This window comes from Numenius arquata, chromosome 4 (genome assembly GCF_964106895.1).
Source record: "Numenius arquata chromosome 4, bNumArq3.hap1.1, whole genome shotgun sequence".
In the NCBI taxonomy this organism is placed as follows: domain Eukaryota; kingdom Metazoa; phylum Chordata; class Aves; order Charadriiformes; family Scolopacidae; genus Numenius; species Numenius arquata.
This window is the reverse complement of record NC_133579.1, coordinates 25,837,430-25,850,934: the sequence shown is the minus strand read 5'-3', so window position 1 is coordinate 25,850,934 and position 13,505 is coordinate 25,837,430. Positions and strand designations below refer to the sequence as shown.

Below are 13,505 nucleotides of genomic sequence, written 5' to 3'. Positions count from 1 at the left end.
TAGGACACAGGTGACCCGCCACTGGTTTGTCCCTTTTTTCATACCTACAGGTATTGGGAAGCCAAAGTTGAATGGCAACACACAGGTTTGTCAGAATACAAAAAAATCCCTCACAATCAAGTTCTGATTAATATCAGCACAATTGCAAAAGAAAACGTTAAGTCCCCAGAAGAGAAGCATTCTATAAAAACTGGTATTTTGAGGTTGGTTTGTTCATGGAGGGCTGGAAGAGTAAGTGCGTGTAAAAGTCCTTTTCTTTTTAAACATGGAGGTCATTTTTAAACAAAAAACGTTGTGAAAGGAGATTTTTAAAACTTTAGCTTTGTTGACCATCCAGCTCCTAGAAGATTATGCAATAATAGTACTTCCAGGCACAGAAAACTCCTAGCCTCCAAGTAGCTTTGTAGATGACAGAAGAACATTCCTTCTGTACAGAACTTAAAAAGCGTACGGTCCTAAAATATAAAAGCTAAATTTGCATGTTAGCTGACAAAATGATTATATCCTGGAACTAAAACAGTTCCAGGATATAGTCTCAACAAACTAAAATAAATTCATAAAAGCTAACTAAAACTAAAATTCCTAAATTAACTACATTCCTAACTAACTAAAAATAAATTCCTGCAAAACCTCACCACACTTTCACACATAAAGGAAACCTATGAAAAACTTACTCTGGTTCAATAACTCCATGTTGTGGGGTTATAGTAAGGCAGTGAGCTGGCCATGAAAGCTGAAATGTCAACATCCTATTAGAATTGTTGACAATTTGTACATGTCCGGTATCTGCTGTTCCACCTGTAATATAAAAAAAAGCTTTAAAAAGCTAACATGTACAAAAATTCACAGAAGTGCCCAAGACTCAGAGATGCACCAATTAAGATAAACCATTTTCTGCCCTATTTTTACCTTCACGATGCTTTAAAATATTTATGGCATGCAGTGCATATTATATGGATATACACACAAAGCACATTACCTTTCAGAATTTACCTGTGTTCAAACTAAGCTTATTGTTTCGACGTAATGCTACTGCAGCAAGATTATTGGCCAAGCCACATTTACAAACACAAAATAATTACAAACATAGTATGTAATACAGTTATTTTTAATACTAGAATGGTTATTTTATTCACTTCAAAAATACTTACTAATAGAAGGAGCTGCCAAAGTCAAGCATTCAGGTTTAACAGCCCAAGTCTGTTGAGCATCCGAATTATTCTGAACCAGATCATCAGTTTTTGCAGGTAATGGAGGACTCTGAGGTCCTTTAACAGGAAGAACATCCAAAGTTGCATTGATATGTCTGACAGAGTTCTCAAAACTGAAATAAGATTGCATTAAGCAAAATGAGTAATAAAAGTCACTTATAAGTAATTGTAATAGCCCACTCAGTATTTCTCAGCATTTAATACTGAAATACAGTGTTCTTTACATGCACCTTCAATTTAATTCAATTCTCTATTATTAACAAAAAATTAATTCAGTAGCTGTATCATGACACAGTTTTTTCATACAATGTTTAGAAGTGGAAGGTACCATTTAGAATGGAAGGCACTCAAGTAAACAGTTATCTTCAGGTGATAAAGTAAAATGCTTTCTCTATACATTATTAAATTCAGATTAAGAAGGTACGAAAGAAAAAATAAGGCTATGCAAACAGTGCATCACAGAATACTGGAGGTCAGAAGGGACCTCTGGAGATCACCTAGTCCAACACTCCATCTCAAAGCAGGGTCAGCTACAGTAGGTTGTTCAGGGCATCGTCCAGTCATGTTTTGAATTTCTCCACAGATGGAAACTTTACAACCTCCCTGGGCAACCTGTTCCAGTGTCTGACCACCCTCGCCAGAAAAAAAGTGGGGTTTTCCTCATATTTAAATTGAGTTTCTTGCATTTCAGTTTGTGTCCATTGCCTCTTCTCCTTGAACACTGGACACCACTGGGAAGACTCTGGCTCCCTCTTCTTTACTCCCCTTATCAGGTATTTATACACATTGATAAGATTCCCTCCCTGTTGCCACCTGCTAAGGCTTCTCTGCTCAAGACTAAACAAACCCAGCTCAGTCTCTCCTTGAAAGACAGATGCTATAAGCTCATATCTGAAAGCTAGGAAGCTGTTATTTTAGGATTCAGCATATTTTCTTAAGTTTAAAGTCAAACTTGATGCAAGTTAAGCTTTTAATACTAAAAAAAAAACAGAAATGAACAATTAAAGGAAAAATGTATAACTTTTGCTCCATGTAACACTGTGCAAACATACTGCTTTTCTCCCTATTATTTCTACTTCTACTTTTAATGCTTCTAAGAATCCTGACTCAGTTCAGGATAGCTGAACTAATACCTGTGAGAATTCACCCGTTAAGACAGCAATGGAACCAGGAAGACCACCGATCCACATAATTCCTTGACAGGGATTTTCCTAACAGTCACATTAGTAGTTAACACACTCAGATCTCTTCTAAGAATTACAGTCCACTCAGAAAAAGAAGATCCTCATTACGCTTAGCCAGAGAATAAATTCAAATCTAGAAGAACTGATAAGGCTGTTGAGTGGAGCTTTGGAGTCCTCAACACAGGAAGGACATGGACCTGTTGGAACGGGTCCAGCGGAGGGCCACAAGAACAATAAGAGGGATGGAGCACCTCCCCTATGAAGACAGGCTGAGAGAGTTGGGATTGTTCAGCCTGGAGAAGAGAAGGCTCCGGGAAGACCTTATAATGGCATTCCAGTACCTGAAGGGGGCCTACAGGAGAGATGGGGAGGGACTCTTGATCAGGCAGTGGAGTGACAGGACAAGGGGTAATGGTTTTCAACTGAAAGAGGGGAGATTTAGATCAGATACTAGAAAGAAATTCTTTACTGTAAGGGTGGTGAGACACTGGAACAGGTTGCCCAGAGAAGCTATGGATGCCCCATCCCTGGAATTATTCAAGGCCAGGCTGGATGGGGCTTTGAGCAACCTGCTCTAGTGGGAGGTGTCCTTGCCCATGGCAGCATGGCAGGGAGGTTGGAACCTGATGATCTTCAAGGTCCCTTCCAACTCTAACCATTCTATGAGTCTATGATTACCTGTCCAATTCCAGGAAATGCTGAAATTCATCCTCATCACAAGTGGAATATCCAAACACAGAAAGGATAATCTTTCGCATATTTGCATAGAAGAGACGGATACTACTTGTCCCCCGTGGGATATCACATACTAAAAATGAAAGTAACAGAGCAATTCTAATAAGAACAGATCTATAATTCTCAGAAATTACACAACAGAGATTTGAGATACAGGCCTAGTTAATGATCTGTTGGCTAAGATATCCTAGGTCATTCAAAAAATTGCTTACTACAAGTTCAGTTGTCAGGCACAAATCTGTACAAGAATCTTGTACATAAAAGTGTACAAGAAATTGAATCTGTCTCAGTTACTAATAATAAGGCAAATACTCTGCAAATAAACTGAGCATTTTTAATGCTATAATATTTATAGACTAGGGTTTCATTTTACTAGGAGAAAAGTACAGTAAGTTGTTAGACAGGCTTTGACTGAAAGAAATCAAGTTCCATCCAAACGGAAAGTTTTTCTTCTACATCTACCAAAAAAGAAACAGTGGAAAAATAACTACGATTCAAGCCTAAAAGCACATTTTTTCACCCGAAAACAAGTATTACATTTTTCTTTTAACAAGTCATAGGCTTACCTTCTGTCACAAGCTGCTCCCCTTGAAATTCTTCATCAAATACAATGTTTTTCAATAAGCTATCTTCTGGGATTATGTGTTTTTCTGCCTCAGGTTTATGCATCATAGCTCTGTTAAAGAGATAAAGAAACAAGAGTCATTAAATTACACAAAGTATCAGAAATAACAATTTGAAAAGATTGGTAAAATTGGTAATAATCCAGCACAATTTTAACACTATCATTTCTCAAATACACCAAGGTCAAATCTGCGAGCATTCGTTTAAAACTGAAATCTTTTCATAATCTTAAAATGGTTAAAGAAATACCTGCTCTATTGTTGCACAGTAAAAGGAACCACTGAAATAACTGCCATACACTTGTCTTTCCAAGGTACTTGTTCTCTGCTGTCAATCACACCTACCTAGATTTCTGATAAGTACATCAGGCATCTAAGTGATTTTTCAATAACCACAAGAAGCAGGAGAATGCTATTTTGATTGTGAGTGAAAACCTTTTGAGGGGAAAAACTGACTAGTCAATGGCAGAGTGGCAGCAGATGCCAGCCAACAGCAGGAACACGGAGCGTGATCACCAACAGGGCGGAAAAGACTGGAAGCCATAGGGATATAAATAGTCCTGAGAAAAATGGGAAGCTACAGGTCAGTAAGAGGAAACCTGGCACTCAGATAGGTCAGAGCTGTGGAGGCAGAAAGAATACCTCACCACTACTGACTCTCAGGTCTAAGCTACTTACCAGGCTGCTGACAAGGTCTATTTTTGGAGTAAAAAACTGGAGCCACAAATTTGGCAGACTAGGCAGATTACTCATTTCACATTCCTGCCCTGAGACCCAAATCACATTCTTGTTCTAGTAGACAATTTCAGAATGGGGTTTGACTGGCTTATAGTACTCAGTCATTTCAAGACAAAAGCATCTCTTTCAAATTATCAAGGGAGACTTCAGAGAAGCTCCCACCAAGAAACAACCAACTAGACCACCCTGTTCAGGAAAGAAATGCCATACATGCTGACTAATAAAATCAGCAGCAAATAATTTCACTCACATATCTATGTCCAGAACCTGAATAAAATAGTTTCCAACACTACCTATATAGGTATAACAAGCTTCTCAATGGGTTTTTTGTTGATCAGTAGATCAGAGCCTTTAAGTATTTTTGCCCTTTGAGAACTCAATGACAGTGAGCGTTGCCTCAGACCAAAAATCAGTAAGAAGCACCTTCTGAGATAAAGCCAATTTTCTATCAAGAAGGTCACAAGCACAGCTATTCCATTATCTTTTTTATTCAAAGTCATACAGTTACATTCAGCTACATTTAATACTTTATTTGGATAACAATAAATACAATGACTTTCATAAAGTTTCAGGCAATGGCATTTAAAAGCACCAGTGAAATAATGCCATTCTGAAATTTTGCACTGAATGATAATCCTCAGCACCATGGTGCTCTACCTATTCTTAACATTTTGCATTTTCACTATACACAGCACAAGTCAAAAGTGCCACTTATGTCATTAAAAGTAGAGTATGCCATTTTTGTGCATTTCAATTACCCAAATTGAAACGCAGAGTAACATAGCCTCTATTTAAGCTCAGTAAGATGCATCCTACAAATTCAACCAGTGTGTAATGAGCATGTGGATGTTATTTCCCTCACACATACTCAAACACTGTCTTTGTCAACAGAATTCAGCAAACCAAGATGCGAATCTTGTTCAAAACTACTGGTCATTTTCAGTACTACTCCTTTCATGAGCCTTTTCTTTAAGAATTAAAGATACATATATATAGGGAAGAGAGATACCAAGATAGAATACAACTCCTCTGATAAAAAAAAAAAGCAAAAATTTTCCCCAAGATCAAATATATCCAAATTCAAGAAAGAAAATTAAATCCTTAAGTAGCATTGTAGCTACAGTATGTAAACAAAACCACAAATAAACAAACCAAACTCCCACCAAACAACCTATGTAAGACTTACTAGATCTCTCCATATCACCAATGTCTTTTAGTTTGTTCTCAATATTTTTGGAAGACTGTTAAAAAAAAAAAAAAATCACACTCATGGTAGCATACATCTCTAGTTTTAACTTCTTATTAAACATCTGTCTCTCTTAGAATAGCAAACTACATCTTACCTACGATACTGCTGCCTAGAAATTTCATCTCCACAAAAAAAAAATACTGTTGATAGCAATGCGTTTGTTTTATTGAAGTTCATTTCCTTCTGTATTGGATTCCACGTTATAGTAACCACCTGATAAAATTAATAGACAATATACTAAGGAAAGATCTTATTGTTAACATTTGGAATATGTGTCAACAAATTACTGCAATACAAGTAAAACAAGATTTAACAAAAGTTAAGTGAGATTTTTAATAAAGAACTAGTCAGGCACATTCTCATTGATCACATTTATTTACATTTAAATTAATAAAACTTGCTCAGAAACAGGTATTATACTTACTTCATGTGTTCCTTCTCTTAGTACAAACTTCTCTGGGGATACCATCATTACCTGAGGATCCATAGCTGTTTTCATCTGGAGGTTTGCAAAGCACAGTGCTTTAACATAGGCAGCCCGAGAACCTGTATTTCTTATGTGGAAGGAAGCAGTCCTTAATCCTGAAGGCAATAATCCATCCAGTGTTACCATGTAAGTACCTGTCAGTTTTTCAACATTTTCTAAAGCTATGCTGCTTGTTCCTCCATATCCAGATAATGGTATCTGGGCGGGGAAAAAAGGAAAAAAAAATTAAAAAAAATCACCAAAACAAAAAAAAGTACCTCAAATAAAAGAAAGCTTCTTACTAAAACTTCTGTACAACTATGGTGAACTACATAAAGAGTTACACAAAGACAAGCAAAAATGCTTAAAACGAGAACTGAAAAGACTTTGCAGGAAATAAAAAAGCCTAAGTTTTACTGAAAATTAATTTAAGGCCTACCTATAAAACAAGACATGTTCAGATTTCTTGGTGGTTCTAGAGTTAAAATCTTGGGCTACTTTCAACACAGTACATAAAAAACTTTCCTCCACAAGGAGAAAAACTGCATGCAAAATTTAGTGCCTACACAATCTTTAACAAGTATACAGATATGCATGGTATGTTGACAAATTTCAGCTTTTCAACAGAAACACCTATTCAGTGTTAGATTTAAAATAATTATGAAAAAAAAAATCTATGTCTAAAATTATTAGAAGTTAGGTTGGGACTCTTACAGTAAACTTAATTCCTGGCCATGACTGAATCCCCAGCTGTTTGATTTCCAGCTTTGCAAAGCAGCAAGTTACTCGAGTAGGTGCAAACACCAAGTATATGTTAGTATCTTCTTTGGGACGGATTTTGAGCTCCCAATTACTAGTTAAGCGTTCTTCTGATCCAAATATACTTTGCAGCTATAAAAACAAAGACATCAGAAGTGAATGACTACAGTAGGAAAAACATATAGTAGTAAGACTTACCTCACTAGTAACCCAAAATTAACTTCAAGACCTGCATTAAATCCGTTGACAATGGCACATATATAATGTTGCAATGCTTAAAACGTAACAGAAAAAACCAAGTTCAAGATACTTTATATTCCTACGATGAGCATATTCGTGCCTCTCACTTTAGACCACAGAGTTTTTTTGCTTTCAGCCTTACTGTATTGTGAATTGAACTTCAACAGCACTACATTATTTCCTCTCAGTTGAAGATTTTAGATACCAGATCTGAACATCTGAGGAAAAAAGGGGACATAAATGTATGCGGACTATGCAAAATACCCCTCTAGTTATGGTAATTCCAAAAAGCTAATTTCAGTTTTCCTTTCCACCCGCCCTCCCTCATGTACACTGAGTCCCTTGGAGCGAACCCCTCCTGCAAGAAGGGCCAACAACTGTTTACTCCACCAGGTACTGACTCTGCTGTGCTATAGCAGCTTAAGGAGCTGTAAACTGAGTTCCAGTTTGCTGCAGCGTGGTTATGGTTTCAGCTTTTCCTAAGGTTGCCAGCATAGCTTAAGCTCTGCTACCATGTCCATCTTGACAGTCTCAGAGCAAGCTCACACAGCCTACTAGTCTCTGACATTTCTAAAGGAACAACAGTTCAAGGCAAAGACATTTTTATTACAAACATATCCTTAGAGTTGGCATAAACACTGAAAAGAAATTTTCATGACAGTTACCTGAAAGCATTCCTGATCCTGGCCTCTTATCAACAGTCTTAAATGCTGGGTCACAGATGGAGAGTCATTTCTTAGAGTTAACTTCTTCTGACTGAAAAATATGAAGTTAAGATACATTTTACAGCAAACAAATTAACTGCATATGGGTATTCATGGAAACACAGAAAATGGGATAGCCAATTTTAAAGTCATTTCATGAAAAAAAAAAAAATCACCTCTTGGTACAACAGAATACATTAGCTAAAAAGTTACTTCTGTATCCTCAAACTTACAGACCTTACAAGATTATACAGCATTACACATCAATCCTCGTACAGCAAAACAACCTCTCTCTCTATATATATATATATATATAAACAGAGCTTTTCTGAAGTTCAAGTACTGTACTTAACAGCTTGAACTTTTAAAGCAAGCAGCAGTTGCATCAATACAAAAATTCTTAAAAAAAAAAAAAAACAACCAAGAACACTTTAAGACAGTTACAACTAGATTATCCAGAGCCACTTATGCAGAAACAATCTTGTGAGTAGTCTGGCCCAGATTCATTGGAACAGTTGTAAAGAACTAAATTAAGGGTAACTTTTCCTTTTCATGTACATTTCAACATAATAGTACCACAGAAAGTTATGGCCACTTGGCAGCATCAGGTTGACCAAAAAGTATATTTTTTCCTCTCTGATATATCTTGGCATTGACCAGGCTTCTGGTACTCAGATCCTTCCTTGACAGCGGAAGGAAACCTCTCCAGCAAGAAGAGTGAGCGTCTTTATGATTTTAACAAGTCAAAAAACATCACAGAAGGACATGACAAGCCGTGAAACTGGTAAAAACATAAAGGAAGAGGAAGGATCATGCAGTTAGAATCAGAGGAGGATGGAGAGAGAGCAAAGCCTCTGCATAATTTTCAGTGGCAGACACTGTTCTGTACTCTGGTGAAAAAAAATAATTTCAGCTTCTGTCATGCTTTCAGCTAGGACGGAGTTGACTTTCTTGTTGGCAGCTGGTGTGGTGCTGTCTTTCGGATTTGGGATGGGAGTGGTGTTGATGGCACACTGATGTTTTTTGGGTTTTGCTAAGCAGTCAAGGCCTTTTCTGCTCCTCACACCACCCTGCACAAAAAGTTGGGAGGAGACACAGCCAGGACAGCTGAACCAGCTGACCCCAACCATATTCCATACCATATGATGTCATGCTCAGCATATCAACCTGAGGAAAGAATAAGGGAGGGGGGATGTTTGGAGTTGTGGTGCTTATCTTCCAAAGTAACCATTACACGTGATGAAGCCCTGCTTTCCTGAAGATGGCTGAACACCTGCCTGCCAATGGGAAGTGAAGTGAATCAATTCCTTATTGTGCTTTGCTTGCACGCATGGCTTTTGCTTTACTTATTAAACTGTCTTTATCTCAACCCACGAGTTTTCCTTATTTTTCCCGATTCTTACTTGCCATCCCACTGGGGCTGAGAGGGAAGAAGCGAGCAAGCAACTACATGGTCCTAGTTGCTGGCTGGGGTGAAACCACAACAGCTTCCCAAAATCAATGGCAAATCAAAAATATTTTTCAGGAGGAATAGAAAACTAAAACATAGCAGTATAGAGGGAAGAGAAAGTGATCCCTGAATATCAAATAGCCAAAACTACTACATTAGAAATACAGTATCTTAACAAAACAGAAAAGTAGGAATATAGCTATCGGAAACAAATCTTAGCTACAAGCATGGATTGCTTTTAAACAACCGGAAACTTTATTAGATTCCTCAAAAAGTTCCATATCAAAACTAAAGTGAATTAGTCCCTAAAGTAATACTTACTAAAAGTCCAGACATCTGCTAACTTGCAGCCTTTACATACAAAAACAGCAAAGTATATCTAGACAATTATGAACAGTTTCACTAAATCATGTAATGCTGAAGCTGCAAACTTGAAAATGAAAAAGCGCAGACAGGAACTAGTCTGAAGGATAAAGTAATCATAATTAGGGATGCAATGGATTCTCCATCACTAAAAGTTGGAACACGTTCAAATTCAAATAAATTAATTCAGGGAAGTTCAACAGCCTGTGCTATTCAGATGGTCAAATTACATTACCAGACTGGATTCTTCTAGTCTTAATGGATGAATTGAAGAAAAACAAGCATAGAGATTTATTTCTAGTGAGAGGTGTGTGTCAAAAGAACCAACACAATTTTTTCATCAACTTGCTTGGAAAATATTTTCCATTGTATTCCTACTTACATAACACAATAATCTTACAGAATCAGATATTATTCTAACAATATCTAAAAAGAGTCCTGAAGAATACAAAAAAGCTCAAACAAGATTACAGTTTGTTTCTGAAAAATTTCTTGTAAAAAAAAAATATTTGTAATATACTGCTTCTCTCACTTGAGTCACAAAACAGTTTACTTTATCATCTGTGGATTATTAATCTGAACAGGGACAGCAAGGAAATTTTAATTCAAATAAGCGCAATATAAAATACTTAACATGATATTCAATATGAACAGCTGCCCAGCTTATACTTACACTGATGATCCAAGCCTTACTCCTCCCCAGGCAAGGAACTGCTTGTTGGAGAGAATTGGTGGGATGTCTAAGCAGGCAGCAGCTGTAGACACAGGTCTGTTTCCTTCAGACTGCACCTCACCTTTTATCACCACTTCATACTGAGGCCCAGATGGCAGCACAAGGATTTTCAAAGTACTTTAAAAATAAATAAATAAATTTTGATCCCATCACAGAACAAGATTAGCTGATGAAAACAAAACATAACTGAAAAAAAAATTAGAAAGGCCTTTTTAAACTACCTTCTTAAGGGGAAAATACAAATACCTTTTTTTTTATTGTATGACAAAGGCCAGCTGTAGACATTGCAAAAGTGAAATCTTTTGGTTTGTAAATATGCATGCCATATGTACCTCAAGCAATCTTCTGAAGTATTTCATCTGGAAATGGTTCAGATAAGTATTTCAGAGACTACAGCTAGGCAAATTGGTTTTTGTCCATGATAACTTCTGATTATTTTGACATGCTAGTTTTGGAGAGAAACAAAGTCTGGGTGTCTCTATGTAGACTGAAGAGATGCCTTTTGAAATACCTGTGAAACTTTATTGAAGTTTTGCAAGCGTGAGATACCCAGGATTGTCAAAGTTAAACTCTGAGTCCTGTTAATAATGGTAGCCTTCTAAACCAAAAACCCTCCCTTTGTTTCCTGGGATCGCTGTGAGAAAGAACACTGAGCCCACAGACAGGGAGCCAGGCCACCTACAGCTGGCTTATCATGATATGGTCTCTACCCTATAGGACACAAGCACAGTGCAGATAACTACTGCCTTCTTCACACAGACCAGAGAAATAGATGTATGAGAGCATCAGGAGTAGACTCAAATAATGAAGTAGAAAGAAATGGGCTAATACTGAATAGGAAAGCTGGACCTACCTAGCAAAGAAAACAAAGAAGAAACTAGACACACACAAAAAAAAAAACAAACAGAAGAGGAATCAGGAAAAATAAAGTCCTGCCAAATTAAGGGGGACAGAAGCTAACAGAGAAATAAAAGAAAAGGCTAAACTGTATATGGAAGGTAGTGGAGATTGGAAGTATCTAACCAACGATACAGGGAATGAGAGAAAAAACAATTAGAAAAACAAAACAGGAAAAAAATATAGGAAAAAAAGCCATACGGCAGGAAGGAAATCAAGCTTTTAAAGAACAGGCTGAAGCATTTGGTATAGCACAGACCCACTTATAGCCAGGAATGAAACTCAAGCATCTCCACTCTAGCTGTCATTGAACTCCTATGATGCCTACTGACAGAGCCCAGCATTCCATAAACTTGTTACTGCTGTAGTTAGTTTATTAGTCTTTTGGCAGCATTTGCAAGTGGACTGCAAAGTTTCCAACCCTGCTGAGTACCTTGAGCCTGTAAAGCAAAGCAGTTATGCATAAAGCCACAGGAAAGCAAAAATTAATCACTCTGCATGCCTGTCCATTAGGATCATACTGTCATCAGTACAGAACTTCTCACTGTTTAATCTGGTGCCCTGGATAGGCCCAGTTAAGCTAGACAGTGAAGCTGAACACACTTTGGACAGATTCCTTTGTCCATTCTTGCTCGATTATAGCAAAAACTGGAAGACATGTAACAAAAGAGAAAAAACCGCTCTGGAGAAATGAGTCTGACCCCTGCCATTGCCAAAAAACTCTTACATGACACCAGAATGGTCACTTGAACCAATCAACTCTATTTTGCAGAAAGAAGTTCAACAGGTGCTAATATACAAAACATGAGTGCTTACATCTGCAAACAGAACACGTATATTAGTACATTAGTGTTGTACAGGATTTGCAGTCAAACTTTGATTATTGCAGCCAACATTAATGAATACTTTTGATCCTGATCTGTGCTTGAGTTTTTTCATATGTAAAATAGAAATAACGTTTCCCTAGTCTTAGCAGAGTGAAGAAGAGGGAAGCAACTCAAGGGGCTGCTGAAGATAAGTATTTTAAAGCTTTGCTGTACTTTAGAAACAAGTACCATATAAAGGACTTCAGAGATTCACTCCATTTATTTACATTAAAGAAGTCTCAGGACATCTGTTGATCTGTGATGGGAAATATCAGCTGCTCATTAAGGTATGTACAGCAAAAGAGGCAGGGAATCTATGGTACAGGCGAACCCCAGCAAAAATCTACTTTGTAATGAATATGGACTCTCACAAAAACTGAATTCAAAGTTTCCCTTGTGGGTAAAACTTTCAATTTGTCCATGAACTTAAGGTCAAAAGTAGCTCGGTTTAAAACAGGCAGCATAAAGTCAGTTATGTTACCTTTGTCTAGTCGTTATGTTTTTTGGAGAAAACAGGACAGTCACTTCTCTTTCTTCTCCAGGAAGAAGGAAAAGATCCTCAGGTTCAACAGCAAAGCAGCTGTCCTGATTTGATATCTGAAGGTGTGCATGGAGAAAAGGGAGGGTTGGTTACTTACTTTAAGGGAGTAAACATTTCTACAACAAATAACACAACTTGGTTGTGCATCTGTTGTACATACATTTCAGACAAATCAAATGCACCTGGCACCTTTACAACTTTCCCATAACCCTGCACGAGTTAAACTCTACTAAAAAGCTGGGCAATACAATATGAATACCTCTTAAGACAGGCATCTTAAGAAATCAACTGTGTATAGAACACTGACGGGGCCACATGGTCACTCCATTATAGAAGGCCACTAGGTTGCTCAAGCAGGACTTGATCTTGGTGAAGCCATGCTGGCTGTCTTGAATCACCTCCCTGTCCTACACATGCCTTAACATAGCTTCTAGGAGAATCTGTTCCATGACATTCCCAGGCACAGAGGTGAGGCTGACAGATCAGTAGTTCCCAGGGTCCAGCACAGTGGACTCCAGCTCCCCATTTGTTGCCCATGCTGCATGCACTGGTGTAGAGGCATTTCAGCTGGGATGTTGGCCACATCACTTTATTAGAGGAACACACCTTAATTCCTTTGAGGTATTTCAGGCATGTTTCCCTGTTGGCTCCTATTACCTCAGGAGGCCCTGGGTTATCCCATAAGACCTTAAGTGTGCTGCAGTGTAGCCAGCACGTCTCAGAGGAACAGACCAAGGGCCCCCACT

At 37.8% G+C, this 13,505-nt stretch overlaps 1 protein-coding gene across 1 annotated transcript in view; it reads right to left on the bottom strand.

The window, feature by feature from the left end:
* CEP192 (centrosomal protein 192) overlaps positions 1–13,505 on the bottom strand; it is an 82,357-nt gene that overhangs the window by 18,644 nt on the left and 50,208 nt on the right. Inside the window, exons 33-42 of the mRNA XM_074146800.1 lie at positions 12,700–12,815; positions 10,396–10,572; positions 7,871–7,961; positions 6,921–7,097; positions 6,165–6,425; positions 5,835–5,953; positions 3,697–3,806; positions 3,074–3,203; positions 1,152–1,324; positions 675–798 (exon numbers count right to left, since the gene is read on the bottom strand). Coding sequence (XP_074002901.1) covers positions 675–798; positions 1,152–1,324; positions 3,074–3,203; positions 3,697–3,806; positions 5,835–5,953; positions 6,165–6,425; positions 6,921–7,097; positions 7,871–7,961; positions 10,396–10,572; positions 12,700–12,815 — 1,478 coding nt within the window. The remainder of the gene's footprint in view (positions 1–674; positions 799–1,151; positions 1,325–3,073; positions 3,204–3,696; positions 3,807–5,834; positions 5,954–6,164; positions 6,426–6,920; positions 7,098–7,870; positions 7,962–10,395; positions 10,573–12,699; positions 12,816–13,505) is intronic.